Below are 23,435 nucleotides of genomic sequence, written 5' to 3'. Positions count from 1 at the left end.
ACCTTTTACTATTGTATTTAGAGAGACTTTGGTAGCTATCTTCGTTTTATGCTATCTTAGATCATTGGGAGGCTGGCCATTCGGCCATGCCTAGACCTTGTTCTTATGTATTTTCAACGGTGGAGTTTCTACACACCATAGATTAAGGTGTGGAGCTCTGCTGTACCTCGAGTATTAATGCAATTACTATTGTTCTTCCATTCAATTCCGCTTGTTCTTTATCCAAGATATCACTTGTTCTTCAACATGATGAAGGTGATGATTGACGCCCATCACCATTCTCACTCATGAACAAGGTGACTGACAACCATTCTTGTTCTACAAGCATCTGAGGCTTAGTGAATATCTCTTGGATTCCCGATTGCACGATGCATGGTTGATCGCCTGACAACCGAGTGCTCGCCTGACAAACGAGCCAACCATTCCGTGAGATCAGAGTCTTCGTGGTATAGGCAGGACCTGATGGCAGCATTCAAGAGAATCCGGAAGGTCTAACCTTGTCTGTGGTATTCTGAGTAGGATTCAATGATTGAATGACTGTGACGTGCTTCAAACCTGTAACCTACTGGGCGTTAGTGACAGACGCAAAAGAGGGATTCTATTCCGGTAGGGGAGGGAACCAAACCGGTGATTGGCAGTACTGTGACAGAGTGCGTGCATTAGCTTTCACTGTGCGGATGGGAGGTAGCTGCTGACAACAGTGAAACCCTACACGAGCTTGCCATGGAAAGAAGTAAGAAGGATTGGATGAAGGCAGTAGGAAAGCAGAGAGACGGAAGGGAAGGCATCTTCATACACTTGTCTGAAGCTCTTACACCAATGATATGCATAAGTATCACTATCTTTATCTTTTATATTATTTTCGTTCATCATCATATATATTTGAGTTTGCCTGACTAAGATTTACAAGATGACCATAGCTTGCTTCAATGCTAACAATCTCCGTGGGATCGACCCTTACTCACGTAAGGTATTACTTGGACGACCCAGTGCACTTGCTGGTTAGTTGTGCGAAGTTGTGTAATGCCATGGTATTGAGCTACCACGTTTTTGGAGCCATTACCGGAGATTATGAGAGTTGTGAAAAAGTATTGTTCACAATTTCGCGCACCATATATATATATTAGTTTCCTTAGGATGCACATGGGTCGTCTTGATTCGGACCCAACACGAAATAATGATTGAGTCTATTTTTAAAATCCTTATCCGATCTGGTCCTAGATCCGGTAAAATCACCCCAAATTAGCTCTTAAAATATTCGAAACCAGGTTGGGTCTTCGAGCCAGTCCGAACCATGTACACCCCTACTCGAACCGACTTAATTAGAAAACAAAATATGATATTTATATAATTCTTACTAATCATAATTTCTTTTTTTTCTCTTTTATTATTTATTTTTATTTGTTAGTGTTATATAATTTTTTTCCTATTTTTCTTATTTTTAAGTTTTATATATCCAATTTGATCGAATTAAATTTAAATGATTTAGTTTTTAATCCACTCAAATTTGACCGGATTACACTCAAAATATGTATGTTTATGTTTAAAAAATGGTTAAGTACGATTTTGGTCCCTAACGTAGAGGCAAAAAATTTGTATCGTCCCTAAATTTTTTTTGCAAATAAAATCGGCCCCAAAGTTCATGTTTGTTTTAAAATGGACCTTTTGCACCAAAAATAAATTTTAATGACAAGTTTGTTCCTTGCGGTTTGTGTCTCTTGATTTCATTCCCACGAATTATACTCCTGCTCCTCAAGTAACTCCTGATGTTCCTTAAAACACTTGAAAGCTGAAACGTTGATATGAAACCCTCATACGTAGGTGCGAAGAGAGTCTAGTGAACGGGTTGTCGCAATTTGGCTGGTTTAAGCTTCATAATCGATGTGGTGTGACATTAGTGACTGATTTTCATCGCTGCACCAATTGATTGTCCATGTACAGTTACTTTCCATCTCTCCAGCAATCACGTCAACTATTTACAGCATCTTGGGATTTGCACTTGAGCACCATGTTGCTCTGTTTGAGCATTTTGGGGTTTAATGCAGGATTCTGAGTCTGCTGCTATAGCTAGGGTTTGTGTATATGTGTTTCTTTGTTTCCGTATCTGTTTTAGTAATGTATTCTGTTGTATAACATGGTTGATTGAGTAGAAGATGGTGTGCATAAATATGAGGGTGCATCATGGTGGTGCATTCGGATATGAAGAGGGGGTGTTTAAGTACTTGAAGGGTCAAAGTACAATTATCGAGGACATTAACGGCGATTGTTGGTCTGTGTTTGAGACCTATGAAGAGCTAAGGCAGTTAGGGTACTTGCAGGCCAACATTGCAGCGTTGTGGTATAAAGATCCAAGCTTGGATGATTTGGAGACAAGCTTGAAGATGCTGAAGAGTGACACAGACGCAATCGACATGTGCAACATTGCTGCGTTAAGAGGCTTGGTAGATTTGTTTGTGGTCCACGATGTGGGGGATGCGAAGCCGTTTCCGGAAGTGGGTTACATTGATGTTGGGGGAGTAGCTAAAGAGGGGACAGATGCTGGGCTTGACTTGGTTGTTTTCAAAGGGCACGAGGCTGAGGTAGCAGAGGCAAGTGGGGAACCGAATAAAGGAACCGAGGATGGAGATGAGTTTCGAGTAGATGGAAGTGAAACCAGTGATGAAGACAGTGAGGACCCCGAGTATATGCCATCCGATGAAGAGGGGAACAGTGCAGGAGACGTTCACTTCACTAATAGTGAGGAGGAGTATGAGGGTGATAGTGAATTTGATGAGGATAATTCTGTGCTTAAGGAAGCTACTGCTGGCAAGGGAAAGGGGGTTGGGATAAGTTAGTTTAGTGATGAGGATGGAGCAGATAGTGATGAGTTGGAGATAGACTATATGATTGGTGGAGATGAGGGGGATGATGATGATGCCGAGGATGATGCCGATGATGTATCGGATCGTGGGGGTCAAAAGTTTTCAGTTCATAAACCTTTGATGGATATGAGCAGCTATAGATGGGAGGTAGGGACACTTTATGCATCCAGACAATAATTTAAGGAGACTATGTTGGCTTATGCAGTTCATACGGTTAGGAGCATCAAATTTAAAAAGTGTGACTTGTTGAGGGTTAGAGCTGTTTGTCAGAAGGAGTGCCCATTCTAGCTATATGCACATAGGGTTGGGGATGAATCTACGTGGCAGTTAAGAAGCATGAACCTGCAACACACCTGCATGCAAACATACAGTATGCTAGGGACTGAAGGCCATTTTAGTCAGCTGCTAGTAAGTATGAGGTGATTTATGGGTTAGACAAATTTGTTGTGGATCTGTCTGCTGGTGAGTGTTTTTGTAGATGAGCGGGCTACCCTGTCATCATGCCATTAGCTGCATAACCTTCAAGGGGTTGGACTTGGAGTCATTTGTGGATGACCATTACAAAAAGGATGCTTACCTGAGGTACTACCAAGAAGTGATACATCATCTGAACGGGCCAGATCTGTGGGAGAGAATCCAGTATGATGATGTCATGCCACCACCATATAGGAGGCCAAGTCACCAGCCAGTTAAGAAGAGGAAGCAAGGACCTGGGGATGAGGATAACAGAAACCAAACTCATCTCTCCCGTAGGGGCCAAATACAGAGATGCTCTAATTGTGGTGCTTTAGGTCACAAGAAATTAGGTTGCACAAAGCCTAAGAAGAAGGTATGTGGCTCACTGCTATAGGGTTCAGTTTGGTATATATTAAATTGTGATAAAAATATTACCAATTTTTTATTTTCCTCACAGGTCCAACCTGCAACTCAACAAGTTGGCAAGGGTCCTAAAAGTGGTATTAAGGTTGCAAGCTCACAACCCCCTGGCCAAATAGTACAAAGAGAGAAACTTAGCAGGACATCATGCTCTCAGCCCAACCCTGCAATAACTCAGCCCAACCCAACAACAACTCAACCCAAGAAACTAGTAACCAAGCCCAGGAAGTCAGCAACTAAGTCCACTGTTCATTCAACTCACCCCAAGAACCAGGCCAAAAAATCAGGGCTTGCACTACCTCAGTCCAACCCTAAAGCTCCTTCAACTCAACCATTTCCTAAGAAGAGCAGTGCATCAGCATCCTCCACTAGCAAGAAGGACTCACATAGTCAACCAACTAATGGAAAGAGGCATTTTTCTGTTATCTAGACTAGTACACCTTATATCCCATTGCAGAAACTGAAGCTAATGACAAAATTGCCTCCTAGCACATGGGGCAATCTTTAGAAATCATTAGTTATGATTTGGCTATTATGGTTGTTTCACTAGGCATCAAACAATATTATTTTGCTATTTTGTTCTATGTGGTTAAGTGGTTTTAAGTTTGTTTATGAACACTGTTGGTCTGTGTTTTTTTGTTTAAGTGACATCTTTAGTTCTGTAATTGGCCTTTTTGGCTTATGGATTGTGTTATGAATGACTTAAATTGTCAGTGTTTTAAGGTTCATTGGTCTGTGTTTTATGTCATTACCAGGTGCACATATATCTACTTTAGAGTATTGCAACACATATCCTCTGCTTTATGCTTGAAAATCAACACAACACTTTCATTCATACATTCAAACATGTTCACAAAAGATACAGCACAAAAGATCATTGTAACATTAAAAGTTTTCCTATCAAATAACCAAAAAAACACAACAAAATCCTAAAATTCATGTTCTAATCATCTGCAATTTAAGTGCATTCCATATGGTTGCCTTAACTTGTGTGGATTATGCAGCAACAAATACAAAAACCCAATCCACCCGACTACCCCTAAAGTAGCTGCAATCCTCAGCTTCCATTCAACATCCTTCAACCTTGTCTTCAAGGTTGTAATTTTCTTCTTGCTTCTTGCAATTTCAGAATCCTACTGCGCTCCTCCAGCTTCTAGGTCTGCCCACCTAAAGAAATCACAGGCATTCTGAACCTATCACAACCCATAATTCATAAGACGAAGGAAACCTATAAGGAGAAACTCAATCTCACAAAATAGAGGCCAACAAAATACCTCATAGTAGACGCAACCCCAAAATCGTCGGCCTAGGTTGTCCTTCGTCGTTGAGGTTCGCAGAACCGGCCTCTCCCCATGCCCACATACCAACTCCTTCGCAGGTGATCGAATTCGACACGATCTGGAACTTTGGAAAGCCATCGAAGCAGCGTTTCCAACCCCTTCCTCTACTTCGTTGAACCCCGACGCAGCTTCCTTCCTTTGAGGCTTGCCAACAAGAAGATCCTCTCCTCCATCTTCCACAACGTTAACAGTAACAGATAGTAACGAATTAAAGGGAATAATTGTCCGCCGGACCATTTTAAAATAAGCATGAACTTTGGGGACGACTTTGTTTGTAAAAAAATCTTGAGGATGAAATAAATTTTCGACCTCTACGTTAGGGATCAAAATCGAACTTAATCCTTAAAATAAAAACACATACTCTGAATGACTGAATGAAAGTACATAAAAAAAAATCCTTTAAAAAATAGATATTCTGAATAGATGAATGAAAGTCCATAAAACTTTATTTTATCTAAAATAATGCTCTATTTAAAAGAATTAGATAGTACTAATTAATTTTTTCGTTAATAACACTTAATTTTAAAAAGTGACAAGTGAAAATAATAAGTATAATATCAACAATTAATAAGTCTATAAATAAAATAGTTTAGGTTGTTTTATGATAACCTTATTTGATAAAATAAATCTTATAAATAGAATAGTATTTAACAAAATTATTACAATGAAGATGTAAGTTTATTTAAAATTTTGTGAAAATTTAACCTATTTTCTTTAAATAATATTATTCACACTTAAAAAAAAAAACTCAACCAACTTAAAATATGGATATCATATTATTGACTACTAATTAAAGCACCAATTACATCTTAATTCATGTCCAACAATTACCTAACATAAAACTACAACACGAGTGTTAGTCATATAAAATTATGGCTATCTTGGATAAAAACACTAATACACTATCAAGTAGTCTTTACGTTCATAAAAAAAATTAATTGAGCCATAATTACTACTGCAAGGTTAAAAAAATTTACCAAAAAAAACTTCTCTGGATTAAGTTTTTCACCGCATAATAATATATATTCTTTTTTCTTTCGAAAAAAAGAATTTTTATCAAAAAAGATAAAAGTACAAATATTTAAATAAGGACAATTAAGAAGATGAGAATTTTTCAAATAATACTGAACTCATTGCAACTTATTATTACAGTAATAAAAAAGAACCAAAAAGAAAATCAAATGGTGACTAAAACAATCAAAACTATTAATAAAAAGAACATACATCTAAAAAAATATTTACTATTGTCCTGATGTTGGATTTTGGAGACAACATTTTTATTTTGTAAAAGAAAAATATTTATTAACTATTATAGCAAAATATTTTTGCTCATAGATAAGAAATCAAAAATAAAATAATTTTACAAATAAAGTAAATTTAAATATTTTTATTATCATTTTAAATTTAAAAATTTTATCTTTCTTAATAAAATGTATTTGGTTTTATTTTTTTTTAAGAAATAAAATTTGTAAATATGCATCAAACATATTTTAAGATATAAAGTACTTTTCTACAAGGAAGAGAATATATTATAATCTGAAATAAAAGGAGTTTAAATGAGATTAGTTAAAAAATATACCAGTGAACCAACAAATATAGACAAAAATATAGACTACAGAAAAGAAAAAACTTATAGGATGGCCAAGTTTCTGAAGAACGAGAAGAAGGAGCTAAAAAAAGAAGGTTAGGACAAATAATTAAAAAAAATTAAAATAATAAAGATGAAGAAACAATGTTACATTGCCTATACATAATAGGAATTGGAAATAAAGAGTCAAAAGAAAAAACTTAGAGAGAAAAAGGAGCCGAATAAAGAACGTTAGGGTAAGGAAATTCAAATTGGTGAGTAAGGAAGAAGGAGCTAAAACACAAAGAACAGAACAAGAATAGTAATAGCGTGAAAATGAGGTTAATGGTTGCAGGTTTCGGACGGATAGTGAAAAACATTAAAATGGACCTACCTATAAGTTTATACCAGGTTTGCTCTAGTGAAGGATAGAAGAAGGTTATACCTTTGTAGAGTATAAATATTTGGAATTCAAAACGTGCATTCAGAAGGTAATTTTTCTGTCTGTCTTTGTTTGTGTTACCTTCTATTTCCTATGATAATATGTTTTTATTTATTTATCCTAAATTTCCTCAGTGGTCGAGAGCTCCCCACGAAGGCCCAACAAGTGGTATTAGAGCCGATGATTAATCGGTCTGGTTAAGGAGTATTCAAGGTTAAGTATCGAAAGTTTTTCCAGAAAAGGTGGTCGGAGTTAATGCATGATGTGGAGGTTCACACTTAAGGGAGAGATTGTTAATATTGCAAGTGTGAGTAGTGTATGAAGTTAGTCCCACATCAAAGAAAGTAAGGAAGATTGTGATAAACTGCTATTTTACAATTTATTTTGTATTGAATTGAGTGGATTTTATCCATTATTCTCACACTTATTCATAAAATTTGCATGTTTTACATTTTCCTTCCTAATTTTGTGCTATGATTGAAAACATGCTTCTTTAACTTTAAATTTGCTAAATTTAATCCTCTCTTATTACAATTCGATACCGTGAAATGTTTCTTAAGTGTTTTCAGGGTTTATAGGGCAGGAATGGTTTAGAGGATAGAAAGGAAGCATGCAAAAGTGGAAGGAACATAAGAAATTAAAGGAATTGCGTGCTAAGCTGTCAATCCTAACCTCTTCGTACTAAATCAATCATAACTTGAGCTATAGAGATTCAAATGAGGCGGTTTCAATTGCGTTGGAAAGCTAACATTCGGGGCTTCAAAATAATATACAATTTGCCATAGTTGCCTTGCAGTTATGTGACGCATACGCGTCGCCCATGCGTGCGCATTGCAGAATCAGCGTGACTAATATAAGAGGCAAGCGACGCGTACGCATGACCAGAAATTTGTGCAGCGATGTATACGCGTGACAGAGCGTCACGTGTTGCAATTGCAGAAAATGCCGGGGGCGATTTCTGGGCTACTTTTGACCCAATTTTAGGCCCAAAAATACTGATTAGAGGCTGCAGAGTGAGGCTAGAAAGGGAATCAATCATTCATACTTTCATTCACATTAGTTAGGTTTAGATGTAGTTTTCTAGAGAGAGAGGCTCTGTCCTCTCTCTAGAGTCTCTCCTCTCTATAGGTTTTAAGGTTTCTACTCCAATTTCTTCTTAGATTTAGATTTAATTTCTGTTTTTATTTACAATTTTTTACAAGTTATTGTTCTAACACCTTTGTTCTTCAATTCTACTTGTTATTTCCTTCACTTTGTTATCCTTATGTTTATGCACTCTTGATGCTTTGGATCTTTGTTAATGCAATTTATATATTCATATTGTTATTGCTTTCTTCAGTTGTCATTGTTAATTTGTTTCAATTGGGTGTTTAGATTTAATATTCCTTGTTACTTTTCTATGTCTTTATTTTGTGCCTTCCAAGTATTTGATAAAATGTTTGGTTGAATTTTAAATTAGATTTCTATGCTCTTAGCTTGGATTGAGTGATTTGGAGACTCTTGAATTATCAAAGTCTCTTGTTGGTTGGTGATTGAAAGTTGCTAGTTAGTTTGAACTTCACTAACTCTAGTCTTTGATTAGAACTTGTGAACTCAAGTTGATTTGCTCACTTGGCTTTCCTTCAATTGTTAGAGGTTAACTAAGTGAGAGCAATTTGCAATTTACCATCACAATTGACAATGATAATGAGGATAAGAATTCCGATTCTCAACCCTTGTTAAGACTTTTCTTAGTTGTTAGTTATTTTCTTGTTATTTGCATTCCTTGCTTATTAAACTTAAAACCCAAAAAGATATTTTTCCATAACCAATAATAAACATACTTCCCTGCAATTCCTTGAGAGATGACTCGATGTTTAAATATTTCGGTTAATTGTATTGGGTTTGGTTAAGTGACAAACAATTTAAATATCGACTGAGGATAATTTGTTGGTTTAGAATTATACTTGCAACGCGATATTTTTGTAAAATTTTTTACCGACAATTTTTCTCCGTCAGAGTGAGGAGTTTATAAGATGAGAGACTCGTTAACCTACTATTTTAGGGGTTTTGAGTTGGATGTAGTGCTTTCTCAACTTATGTAATTTCTTTTTTTATAATTTTTTAGAGAGCATAAAAAAGAAGAAAAAATATATAGGAGAATTTAAAAAAATAGAAATATTTGATAAAAAAATATTAATATAAAATTATCAAAATTTATTATTTTTTATTTTATTTAATTTAATATATCTTATAATAAATAAATACTAAATTAAATATAAGATAAATTTAGACTATTTAAATTAATTATTTTTTATCTTTTTATTATTACTATATAAGTAGCGAAAAATCCATGGAGGCCAAGGCCAATGAAGTGCCAGACTAAAATTTTATTAGTGTGTAATTACTAGAAACATTAATGTATAATTAATATGATAATTTTTAATAAATAATATATTAGAGTAAAATTTAGTATTTTTTTATTTATTTATCCTAAAATAATAAGTAACTTTTTTATTATAGAAAGACTCATAACCCATTTTATAATACAAAATAGCAATATTATTTTTATGTTTAAATCAATATTTTACTTGTTTTCATTAAATTCTATTTATTTTAACAAATGTCTCAAATAAAAGTAATTTATATATATATATATATATATATATATATATATAGATAGGTGATTTCTATTCTGATATGATTGGTAGCTAAACATGGACTATGATTTGACTAGCCAATAATATTAGTAAATTTGTCTACCAAAAAATAGTGTTTTGTAACGTGACCCATTGAATTTGATCACTTGACCAAGAAAAAATTAATTTTATGAAATTATTTAATTGTGTGCAAAATTATATAAAAAAAAATTAAACCCTCTTTTGATAATCAAACTCATTAAAATAAAAGAAAATGAACAATTACAAACCACTAAAAAAGAGTTAGGTGTAATTGTATTTTTATATTTTTTAAATGCCCTTTTACTATTTGTAAAATATAAAATAAAAAAATTTGTTAGTACTGTTTTCACTGTTTAAAAAAATGTTATAATTTTCGTATTTATTTATCTATCTATTCATATATAATTTGTAAGTTTTGGTTCAAGTGAGGTGACATTTTTTATAAGTTTGTTTTTCAACTTTTTTTTTTTAATTTTAACATCACACGTATGATGTACAGTATAATACATGTACATAAAATTACTTTTCTAATGTATATTAATACACTAGATGATAATAATACATCAATTCTCATATTAAATCATCTTTTTTCTATGTCTTTTCTTCTTTCAAAATTTTTTATTTAATTTTATGATATTCATTCCCAAAATAATTAATAATCACCAATAAAATACATAAAATATATTTCTAATATATTTTTATTTTTAATTAAAAATATTTTTATATTTCTCAAATAATTTTTCTTTTATTTTAAATTTTTTTATCAACAAATAATTAAAGTTACAATTGAATTGTCTTTTCTTTTAAATTTTAAACAGTAAATTTGTTGAATATAATTTTTATCAAAGAAAGTCTAGAGGAGTAGCAGTTTTATTAAAATCTAGCTAGTACTTAACCCGCAAAAAAAAAGTAAATAATCCTACATCATTAGATGTAATCTCATACAATAAAAATATTAATGATGACTAATTGATAGTTACAAATTATAAAATTTGTTGACTCTCTAACACTCCTCTTTTTATTATATCGAGTTAAATTTAAATTGAATTTTTGAAAAATTAAACTTCTAATTTCATTAATTTGATTTTCAAAACCTTGGTAATTACTAATGAATAATAATAAATAAGATATTAGAGATAGAATAAATAAAGATAGACATCAAAAGAAACATCTAGAATGAAATCGCTCCTTAATTTAAAAAAAAAAAGATTTCATTTTAATTACAACGTCAAAATCTCATATAAATTATTTTTGGTATAAAATTAATAGTATAATTACTTATTAAATCATTTAATATTTTATTAGCTTAACTTTAATTTTTAATGCATGTCAAATTAATTTATCCATATTTAGCGTATTTTAAACGAATTATAGTTAACATCCACTTCTGATAACTTATCAGATACTAAATATAATCTACATATATTATTATAATAGAAAATAATATTAATAATTATTCTAAATTTTCATATCTTTTGGCTTTCATTCATTTTAGTTTAAAATATGCACCACCTATATTTTTTGTCTATTTTTTATTTTTTATTTTTCTATTTATATTATGCTTTTTGTCTTTACTTTTTTAAACACTTTGATCTTTAAATTAATTTAATTATTAAATTAAATCTTAATGCTTTATTTTATTAGACAAATTTATTTTTATATTAAAGTTAACATACATAAATTCACCTATTTTAAATCATATATGCTTTTTAGATTTTATAGTTTAAATGAATTATTATTAATTGAAGTACTATGATGTATATCACATTCTTATATGATATGACATATTATAGCAAGAATTAAGCAATTAAGAATAACTCACCAAAAAAAAAAATAATATAATGATATATAGTTAAGAGCTAATTTTATTTTCTATGTATACGATAAAATACATCCGTTTTAATCTCATAGTTTTAGCATATAAAGGAATTGGCTATAGTTTAATTAATAAAATATTAAATTAAATTTATAAAATTTAAAATCAAATAAATAATTCAGAAAACATATTTAACTTAATGCAAAGGATTTGAATTATTTAAGAAAAAAAGAATAATATAAATAAGTGAGCTAAGTATGACTAATTGGATTATTTTTTAACTAATAATTATTTACTTTGATTATTCAATAATAATAATAATAATAATAAATTATAATACAAAGTTCTCTTTGATAAACAAGTGCAATGACTCACATCACAAACATTATTTTTTGGTAAGTAATTTCATTTTTTTGACATTATAATAACGTTAAATATACTCATTCAACTAAATGATTAACACTTCTAGTAATTACTTCATTCATCACATGTAAAAATGCTATTGGCGAGTCAAATCATATCCATACTTAGCCACCAATACCTATACCACCAGAGAACTCACCTTATACATATTACACAAAGAAATTATTAATTTATTACTACTATACCTAATTTTTAGCAAAAGTCTTTCACACACAATTTATTTATACTACATATGATTAAAAGCCAAGTCACAACACTTAACGTACAAATCAAACCATATTATCTCTAATTCTAGATAGAGATACTATTAGGAATTCCCCTGAAAGTTAACCCAGCTTCACTTGTAGGATAAAGCAGAGTATAAGGCATAGTAACAGGTCCAACTCTGTTTCTCAAACTCACATCATTGTTCCTTTGAATCAGAATTCCTTCAATTTCCGCCAACTTGTTCCCAAACTTCTTAAAAGCTTCTAAAGCATAAACATCAGAGGTCCAAAACTCAGCACTATCTCTGTTACCAAGGTAGTATTCATCAGAAGCATGCCTTGACAAAATCTCAATAACTGAAAGATCAATCAGAGTTTGAAACTTGGGTGTAACTGTTCTTAAGTAAGCCCGTTCAGGGTTTGTGACAAGCTCATCGTACTCGGGACTTCCCTCTTCCGGCATGAACCTGCGACTCAGAGTTGGTCGGTTTAGGATGAAACCGCCGTACGGATACTGACCGAAGTTAACGGAAGCGTGAAGCGCCGAAGCGGTCCATATGAGTGTGGTGCAAGTTTGAATTAGGTCTTGGAGAGTTTGCATCTTAGGCCACCATGGCTCGTCTTTCTTGTCTCCATGACCAACCTCTACAAGCTCTTTCCACCATTGTTGGAGTTCGAGGTCTCCCTTGACTGTGTCGTCTGAGGTGTAGTATAGAGAAACGTAGTCTTGGACCCATGTGCTAATGGCTCCCCAGATTTCTAGTCCGTCCATGGCGTAAGGATAATCCTCTATCACAAGACGAACACCGTTGGGGGAACTTGCATCCGCAATCGCCATTCCTCTGAATTGTTATTGTAAAATCACAAACACACATTTTTATATGAACATTGTTCTAAACATCTTTACGTAAAGTTATTATGCTTCTACTCATGTCTCATAAACTAGCCATAAGCAATCTACTATAGATAGATGTATAAATTAAAGCTCATGTTTCATATAAATAGTTCATAATACAACTCAAAATTAAGTAGTTTGTTTGGAAATTTTATCACATTTTTAAAATGTTCTATTCTTTATCTATATACATTGTTGTAAGAATGAGATTCTTATAATGAGAACGTGAGAATGTATTTATAGTCATTGAATTTACCAGAAAATGTATTTATAACTATGATGCACAGACATTGATACAGACACGACACGGGATATATCGACACGCGAATTTTAAAATCTTACATGACACGGAACATACATACATATAAAATATAAAGTATTTTTTAGATAAATTATAATAATATTTTGATATTTTATTGATATTAAAATATAAATTAAATTTTTTAATATCTTATTTTAATTATATCAAGTATTTAAAATATTTTTTTGTTTTAATAATAAATAATAATATATACTATATCTAAATTTATTTTAAGAAGAGCAATGCTAGGGGGCCAGCAATTTTTGTGATTGTTAGCCATCAACTAGCCATCAATGATGATTTGATGGTGTGAGATTGGTGTGAGATTTCATCTAATGGCTCACCTTCCTCTGCTGGTTACATGCTGGCCAAAATTCAATAAAACTGCTGGCCCCCTAGACTTTTCCTTTTAAAAATATATGTTAAGAATAAGACTAGACACGCAGACACGTGATGGTATTTAAGTGTGTTCATGTGTGTCCGGAGAAGAATTTTTTATTTTTTATTAATATACGGTGGGACATAGCAGACACACGTGTTGGACGAGTGTCGGTGAGTGTCATCTCCGAAATGTATCCGACATGCGGATACGACAACTCATCGAAGTATTCGTGCTTCATAGATTTATAATAATTGCATTTATAGCTTTTTTTTTTCAATTTTGATTAAAATATACCTAATAAAACATACATAATAAAATAACTAGTAATTGTTTCGGTCATTCTTGTATAATTATGTTATGGTGACTACTATGAATATATAGTATTTTAAAAAGTGTGGGTAAAATTAAAATAATACTTTTTTATTGTTAAACAACGTTTTCTTAAAAAAAAAAGTATTACTTAAAAAATATATTACTAACATATAAAAGAATATGACTTTAATTTTAACTACACTTGTATAGTTACTGTAGCCACCACAGTGTAATCATACTAGAATTTACCAAAAAGTTTAGCTTACATAGTATATCCGTTTTAATAGTAACTGGTAGTACTAAGAACTTCAACAAAAGCATGGATTATTGTTACCTCTTGATAAGATCAGAAGGGAGAGCTTGATCTGTAAAAACCCAATCCTTATAAATGACGGAAGAAATTTCCATGGCATACTTAGAAGGCAAGAAAGTTTGTTCAATAATGCCACCTGCATTGATAAGTTGATTACGAGCAAGAGCATTTATATTCATAGTGTCACGATAATGTGGAAATAGAAGCTTGTAAATTGGGTGAAGCACACTAAGCTGCCTGTTAGTTGCTATCACGAATGGCTCCACAACTGCATGAGTGTTTAACCTATCACAAACATTAAACTTACATTAATGCTAACATTTATATTTCGGACAGATTAATGCTAAGGAAAAAAATACCAATAAAATCTTTTAGATATGAATACACTACTTTTAAATTAGTCCTTATGATTAGGATAAAAAGTCTTAATTTGAATTAACTTATCTATATTTATTATTATAACAAAATTTATTGATATTTTTTTTAAATTAATCTATCTAAAATGTAGATTTTCAAGAATTTATTTGTTACTTTACTCTATCTATAAAGATCACAACAATAAACACAGAACCTAATAAAGGAGAGATTGAAAGCAAAGCAAAAATTAATATATTTATAATTGAAAAAAAAAGTATGTACCAGTGGCTGATAAGTTGATGAATGTTTGAATCATTGACGATGACATAAGCTTTGGCAAGAAGCCAAATGTAACTTTGAACACCTTCAATTGCAGGCAAGTAGACTTTACTAATGGCACCATATTGGTCTCCTTCAGGGTGTGGCAAACTTAACTCAATTGCAAGTGGCTTTAAAGTTCCATCACTCTTCAAATAAAGGATGGTTCTAGTAGCATATGCCTTTGAATTAGTTGAGTTTATTCTCCTTAAATATGGAAATATTGCATCATGATCATCTAATATGAACACCTTCTTTTGCTGGATTGCCTGCAATTTACCCACCCAATTACTTTATTTAACTATTTAATTTATTATTCCAATACAATTAGATTAATATAAGGTTTTAGATTATACATTTTACAAGAAGCAATAGTTTTCTTTCTTTTTAGAAAAAAAAAAAAGGAGATTAATATAAGGTCCTTTTGTTTTGTACAATTTAACTTCAAAAATCAAATTATATATTTTAGAAATTTAGGATAAGAAGCCTACATGAACCTAAAATTTTAGGGAGTTTATAAGGATTAATTTGTCGCAGATTTGAGCTCTATTTAAAGATTTGTTGTTGTCCAATGGATTGTTGTAGGATTCGAAATCTCAACACTTGCTTAAGTAAATAAGTCAATTCATCACTGATCAACTCAAGTTGATTAACATTTTATATTATTGAACTCAAATTCTAAAATACCTCATCTATGGTGAGCCCATCTAAATTGGGCTCTATTTGCTCTTTGGTTATTGTACTTGTATGATCACCATAGACTCCGCTGTCTAGCTTACTTTTTGGAGGAAACTCCTGCAATTAATTTCAAAAATATTTTTAATGAATAATAATTATGTTAAAAATATTTCCAACCAAGTTTCACGAAATAAATATAAACATCCTAGATTATCATAGTTTCATAAATATTAATCACTACTTAATTAATTCTTACTTGAAGGCAACGAATTAAACCAGGATTTACGCCAGCAAGAATTTCTCTCGCAAATTCTACATCAGTCATCCATGCAGATTTACTCACTGTTCAAATCAATTGTTCAAAAGATCATCACTTTTTAGCAAAAATAAAAGATCTGTAAACCTACACTTATGATCTCTTTTTTTAATAGAAATCTTGTGTCTATACTTATTTATTTTTTAAAAAAAATTGTGGTATTTCTATCATAAAATCACTCATCTCAAAAATTTAAACTGATCAGAGAAGGTAATACTAATTGTTATATCTCAAACATTTCTTCACAAGCAAGAGCTCTCTGTTTGCTTAATTTTCTATTTTTCTCATTTTTTGGAGTTCACCAAGGATCGAACTCTTGATCTTTTAAACATAGAACTCTGATACCATGTCATGAAATCACTCATCCCAAAAAGCTTTAAGCTGATAGGAGAATGGTTATATCTCAAACAATTTTAATACCGATCTTTATAAATTTGATTGAAACAATTATTACCAAAAAGAATATACCTTGAACAACTTTAGGAACAGGAAACTTGAGGAACTGTTCACCATCAGTTCTAAGGAGTTCATTGACCACAGGCAAAGGAGTAATTTGCTTAATCACATCTGTGGGTAGCTTAATCCCTCCTTCATAGAGATCATGCACTTCTTCAAAGCTATCAAACTCATTTGGTGTGAAATTTATGTCAAACACTGATTTTAAAGCTGGGATTACATCTTGGGATATTGATTTAATTCCATAAGCTAAGAAGTCTGACGATTTCAAGTGACCAAAGGCTTCATCTCTTGGAATATAGAAATTATCACTTCTACTTTCGGTGTTAGGATCTGTTATATAATAAACCATTCAAATATAATTATGCAAAAAAAAATATTAATTTAGGAATACCTAAATTTTTTTTCTAAAACGTAAAATATATTTTTTATTCTTAACGTTGGTAATTTTTTAAAAAAAGAGTAAAGTATATTTTTTGTTCTTAAAATTTGTTAAAAAATTTAAAAATACTTCTAAGTTTTATTTTATTTTAATTTTGTTTCAAAATATTTTAATTTGCATCAAATATATTTTTTATAGCTAAATTTTCAAAAAAAATTAAAACTAATCCAACAATAATACATGATAACTATCTCTGATTTGTTTGTATTGATGGTTGTTCTTATAAAATTATTGCTAAATTGATCTTAAGTTTAACCATCAAGAGGATATTTGATGTAAGTTAAAATTTGTTTAAATAAAATTAAAACAAAATAAAATTTAAGAATATTTTAAAAATCTTTAACAAACTTTAAAAACAAAAAATATATTTTATTTTTTAAAAAAATATCTCTAATTTTTTAGATTAATTTTATTTTATCTTTAACGTTTTTTATTTGTGTTAAAATTATCCTAGACGTTAAATCTACATATGACAAACATTGAGAAAAAAATAAAAACGTACAAAGAGATATTAAAAAATTAAAGATATCTTAAAGAAAATTAAAAATATTAAGACAAAACGTATATTTTATCTTTTTCTAAAATATTAAAAAATAAAAGTGGTTGACCTGTTTTTGTTGGTTTTCTGCCAGTTCTACCTCTCCTAGGGTAAGGATAAGTAGAAGATCCTCCAAGAACAGGACGAGCATATTGCACACCTTTGTCTGGATCACCCAAATCATTGTAAACATCATAATCATATATTCTTTCCCATTCCTTTCTTTCCCCAGTCCCATTTCCTCTTAAATTCTTCAATTCAAGGTCTCTGTAGTACACTAGTGGACCTGGTGTTTTACTTGGTAGGTATGTCTGGAATAGTAATTCACGTTAATTTTTATATTGTTGGTATAGAAATTAGAAATTAAACAAGTGTATGTGGCATATAATGAATAGTGAACAATAGTGATAATCTATAATAATTGAGAAGAAATTAAATAATTCAAATATCTTCTGACTGTGAATTTAATTTTAATATATTAGGAGAAAATATGGTTAATTAAGTCATATACTGGCTGCTTTTTATGTCATATGAATTTAATTATAGAGTGTCCAATAAAGAGCTAGTTAAATAAAAATATATAATTTGTTGACCATATGAAAGTTTTATTGCTAGACTATGCAAATAAAAAATAATTTAATTATTCTATCGAAACACGGTCTTCAAAGTAAAGATAATTTATTAAGATTGTTCCGAAAAAAAAGAATTTACTTGAGAAAAAAATAAAAGATATCCTATTCCACCATAGAAAATTTGTTTTTTAATTTCAAGAATTTATGTGATACGTTGCAGCAATCATTTTCAAAGATTTGATAATTGCTAAAAGCCTATTTTTTTAAATTTATAATTCTTAAATTTAAATAAAGGCGATCTCTGTAATTTTATCAAATTTTTAATAAGGTTTTTATATTTTTTTTATAATTAGATTCATATATTATATCAAATTTTGTAACTAAGTCTCTATCGTGACAAAAATGTTAGAATTAACAGAATATTCTATTTAACTATACAGAATATTCAATCAAGTGTTAAGTATATTCGTTTTGTTTAATAGAATATTCCGTTAATTTTAACGTTTTTGTCATAATAGGGACTTAATTACAAAATCTAATACAATATAAAGACTCAATTGAAAAGAAAAAAAGTATAGAAAAAATTTTAGAGAATAGAAACAAGATAACAAAAGTTTGTCTCTATATTATTTTCTCTAATGAACTTTTGGATAAATAAAAAATAAATGAAATAATTTTTCTGTAAAAGAAATTTTATTTGTTTATATATTTATCTTTTTCTTCAAAAAAATTTATATATGTCACTCGAAGTACTATTTTTACACTTTTATCTTAATAAGATAACTATCAAACATACCTTAATTAGTTTAATAAAATTAATTAAATTCTATACATTAAACAATATCATTTAGTTTATAACTTACATTGTTGGCGAAGAAAATGCGATCAGATTGATAGTTTTTGGCATTGTAAATCCAGGAGTTGCAAACAAAGTGGATGGTTCCAACATTTGGAATACCTTCAAGAGTCAAACTGAGAAGCAAGAACTCATTTGACATATAGTTCTTTATGTAAAATGCTCCTGGAATCCCAAAGTTACTATCATAATCAAATTCAATCTTGAATGCATTTTGTTTGTCTCCCAAAGTTGGCAAATTGTCAATAATTCCTTTTAAATAAGCTGTATTCCCAACTTTCCCTTTGCCACTTGCTGTAGATAATTTTAAGCATAAATGATTATTATAATTGTTATGTCATTATATCGCTTTTTCTAAAAGTTTAAGTTGATAAGAAAAGACAATATAAATAGTTATATCTCTAACACTCTCTCTCAAGTAATAATCTCTTTATATTTTTTTTTGTTTACATAGACCTTTTTTTATTTTATTTGTCTTATGCTATTTTTTTTTCATTTTTGGACATTAAACTCATATTATGAAACTATTTTTTTCAAAAATTTAAACTAATAAAAAAAATAATCTAAATAATTATATCTCTAACAATAATATTAGCGATGCATTATAGAACAATTTCGAATAAATAAAACCACATTATTATTTTTTTAATTAAACCCTTAAAGGACATTATTCTTGATTGCTATTTTCTCTCAACTTTCATACTATCACATTTAGAGATTAATCTATAATTTGGACTTTTCAAATAATAATAATACTAATAATAATAATAATAATAATAACAATAATATACTCTTTAAATTATTAGAAATCAAACTTTAAAATTAGACTCATTTATTTAATTTATAATTTAATAACTAAGTTATAGACTACGACTGAATCAAATTATGCTTGAATTTGACTTGATTGACTTTTAGTCCTAAATAAATGTATGTATAGTAGAAAAGAAAACTTATTTGATTTTTTTCAATCATATTAGATGTATATAAAAGATAATTACTAAATTAGTCACTCATATAAAATATATATTAAAATATAAAATATATATTAAAAATAAATTAAATAATATATTTTTTTTTATTTCCATTTGCACTATAAATCTCATGATTTTTTTTTTTAAAAGAGAGAATTTGGTTGAATGAATTAAGTACTTACAATCTGGTTTAGTAGCACTAATCAACTGAAATGCGACCGAAAAGCCCAAGAAAGAAGTGAGGGTATCAACAAGTGAGGTAAGTCCCCCCAGGCCTGTGTCAAGAATACCCTGAGGACTAGTTATGCTATTCACATCTAACACATTCTTTTGCATTAGCACAACTGTGCCTGTTATCTTTGCCCCAAAAATGTTCATTTTTTTATTTTTGTGGTTAAAACACACTAATTTTGAAGAAGCTCTGTGATTTGTATGCATTAAGAGATGCAAAGTTAGTTGGTATTTATAGAGATTAAAGTTAAGAGGGCTGATCTATGTGGCATGCGATACTCGCGTCACTTAACTAATAATGTGCAAAATGTGCATTGTTATAAAATATCAAATTAAATACTACATCTTTATCAAATTAGGAAGAGATAAGATTGATTAAGTTCAACTTGCCTCTAATTATTTAAATGAATTTTCTATGTAATCTATTGTTTAATAATGATCATTATTGTTCAACAATATTGTTCTCTTAGCTAGGTGATACCTAAATGGAAGGCCTTTTTTTGTGACTTAAATGAAAGGCCTTATTCATTATAGCTAAAAAATATTTAAACAAAAATCTAATTAAGAAAATTATAGAGTAAATTACCCCGACATGTTTTAAGGTTAAGTGATAGTAGATATATACGACACTATCTTATTTTCAAAAGAATAAGTATAAGAAATTAATTTTTAATTCGTTAATAGTCATTTTTTATTGTTAAATTATTTTTAAAAGAATTTAGAACTTAGAATTAAAATTTAGTATTTAGATTTAAAATTTAAAATAAAAAATAACTTAAAATTAACTAATATTAACTGAAAATATGGTTTTTAATTAAAATTAAAAGGACTAATAATTAATCTAGTTGATGAACATGACAAAGAGAAATTACAATGGAGATATGAATTAAGAGGTGAGAAATTTTTGGGAACCAATAATTTTTAATATTTTTTAGTATTATTTAATTAGCATAAATATTAAACTTTTTTTATAAATAAATTTTATTAATTTATTAATTTACTGGTCAAATACGGACAAAAGATTATAATATTTACTAGTTATACAGCTTAACATTGCTCTTAAGAGTACTTTGTATAATATTAGTCAAATTTAGAAAAAAAAACACAATAATATATTTAAAATTATATATATATAGTCATATACACGAGGTTGAAAAAGCATAATATAATTTAAAATAATAATAATATCATTTTCAGATTAATAACGTCACTTTCTCTTAATTATTTTTATTCATCCTTTTCTAAAATTATCCATAATTTTTATAGATATATATATATAATAAAAAATATTAATATAACAAATAAAACTTGAGAATAATTTTGAAAAAAAAATAAAATATATATATATATATAATTAAAATTTAAAAGAGAGTGGCATTATCAATTTGTCAATAACATTATTATTTCCATAATCTAAAAATCATTACTCCTGATTTCGGAGGTTCGAATCAAGCTCCCCTCCATGTGCAAAATGCGCATCGTTAGAGTACAAAATATGATTGCGATTATTGAGAGTGACACTGCCTTTCTTAAAAAAAAAAAAAAAATTATGATGACTATATATCAATTCTTCATTCATGTTCCCTATTTATATATAAATATAATTTTATATTTGTTGCCTCTATTTGACTGTATCTCTTGGGTACGGTTGATTTTTATATGCGAGCGAGCTGGTTTGATTGTTCTCAAATTAAGCTATTTACTATACACTGAGGTTTGATTTGATTATGAGGAATGTTAGGGACAGCAATTTTTATGTTTTATAACTATCAATTAGTTATCAATAGTATTTTTAATAATGAGATTACATTCAATAATAAAAAATTATTCACTTTTCTTTTGATAATTAAGTGCTGGACACAAAACACAAAAGTTACTGTCCCCTAAACTTTTTCTTTGATTATATATATATACACGGAAAGAATTTCATTGTTGTCCATTAATTGGTTTAATTTTTTCATAATAGCACATGCATTGATTGTTGTTTCTGAAGTAGTCTGATTGTTGTGTATAAATTAACTACTAGTTTGATTGTTATTTGGGACGGAATAGACAGTTAGATAATTTTTTAATCAAGTTTAATTAAGTTTTTTTTTATTATCATCCTCGTTATTATCGTTTTTTTTTAATTTTTTTATTATTATCATATTATCGTTGTCTCCTTTTTTTTCACATATATATGTTTAACACTGAGTATAAAAATTTTGATGCATATATATAACACAAAAATTTTAAGCTAAATATAAATATTTTAATACACAGCATAACAATTTGTGAATAATCACATAGTCAGAATATTGATACATCCAACTAATAAAATATATTCACAACAAAATTATGTACTGTACATAAAAATTTATGTGCTATCTCAATAAAAAGAAAACTTAAAAAAGAAGAATAAGTGCAGCCAAATATTATATGATTTTAGCTAGGTTATATATAGCCAACTTAATTAAACTTATATTGGTTACCAAAATCTTTTGTAACGTATAATATCACATTTTAATTAATTATTTAGGCTTTCAATTTGACTCCGCTATTGAAGATGAAAAGGAAGAAAATGTGACTCTCGAAGAAGATAAAGTGCAGCAGTTTTGATACGTGATATTTGAATTTGAATTTCAATTTCATAGTGAGTTCTTGATTGCTTGATTTTCTCCAAAGAGGTCTTAAAAATTAAGGAAGTAGAATCAAAGTGCTAAAATCGGAAAGATTTTTATTTCTTTTTACAAGTAATTAGGAAGGTAAATTAAGTTGTCCTAATTAATTTATAGCTTGGTAATGCTAGAGGTAGAAAAAACCGGAATTTTCGTAAAATAAAAAAGATAAATTAAGTAGGTAAAATATGAAATTTAAGTTGTAAAATCATTTTTGTAAAATCGATTGAGTTATTTAAAATTATAATATATGAAAATATTTTAAAAGTTAAATCGAGATTATAGCTATTGTAAGAGATAACAACAAAAATGATCTTATTTAACTTAACATTTATAATTTCATACATATAATATCTATAATTATATACGTAATACATTTATATAAAATTATTCATTTATATTAGCAATAATTAAAAAATACAAAATAAAAAAATTTAATGCAAAATAAGATAATTTTTATACTGGTTTAGATTAGTTTTCTATTGTCTTTTGAACAATTTTGTTAATTTAATTTATGTACATTGAGACTTAAGAATGGAAAAGAATTTTGTTTAGGAAACGGAAAATTAAAGAAGATATTAATATTTAGTTGCATTGTTTAATTGATCCATTTGGTTATATCATTGTTTAATTTATCTAGTGTGATTAT

General features: G+C 29.3%; 1 protein-coding gene across 1 annotated transcript; it reads right to left on the bottom strand.

Moving 5' to 3' along the window:
* Nucleotides 1-12,011: 12,011 nt before the first annotated feature.
* LOC130948390 (seed linoleate 9S-lipoxygenase-3-like) lies at nt 12,012-20,323 on the bottom strand. The gene is made up of 9 exons (XM_057877108.1): nt 20,081-20,323; nt 18,935-19,221; nt 17,570-17,810; nt 16,532-16,852; nt 16,004-16,089; nt 15,757-15,864; nt 15,034-15,338; nt 14,416-14,679; nt 12,012-13,033 (listed from the first exon to the last, which is right to left on the bottom strand). Exons 1-9 carry the CDS (start codon nt 20,274-20,276, stop codon nt 12,277-12,279), a joined length of 2,565 nt encoding a protein of 854 aa, XP_057733091.1. The 5' UTR covers nt 20,277-20,323; the 3' UTR covers nt 12,012-12,276.
* Nucleotides 20,324-23,435: the final 3,112 nt, after the last annotated feature.

Source organism: Arachis stenosperma, chromosome 9 (genome assembly GCF_014773155.1).
Source record: "Arachis stenosperma cultivar V10309 chromosome 9, arast.V10309.gnm1.PFL2, whole genome shotgun sequence".
Taxonomy (NCBI): domain Eukaryota; kingdom Viridiplantae; phylum Streptophyta; class Magnoliopsida; order Fabales; family Fabaceae; genus Arachis; species Arachis stenosperma.
Note: the sequence above shows the minus strand (reverse complement) of the source record. Positions and strands in the feature narration are given on the sequence as shown.

Bases quoted from the DNA above. Each gene is read 5' to 3' on its own strand.
- LOC130948390 (XM_057877108.1), bottom strand. From the start codon at position 20,276: ATGAACATTTTTGGGGCAAAGATAACAGGCACAGTTGTGCTAATGCAA. The intron at 17,811-18,934 runs GTAAGTTATAAA...TTACTATTCCAG, and splicing joins GCATTTTCTTCGCCAACAAT to ACATACCTACCAAGTAAAAC. The intron at 16,853-17,569 runs GTCAACCACTTT...ATTATATAACAG, and splicing joins CAGAAAACCAACAAAAACAG to ATCCTAACACCGAAAGTAGA.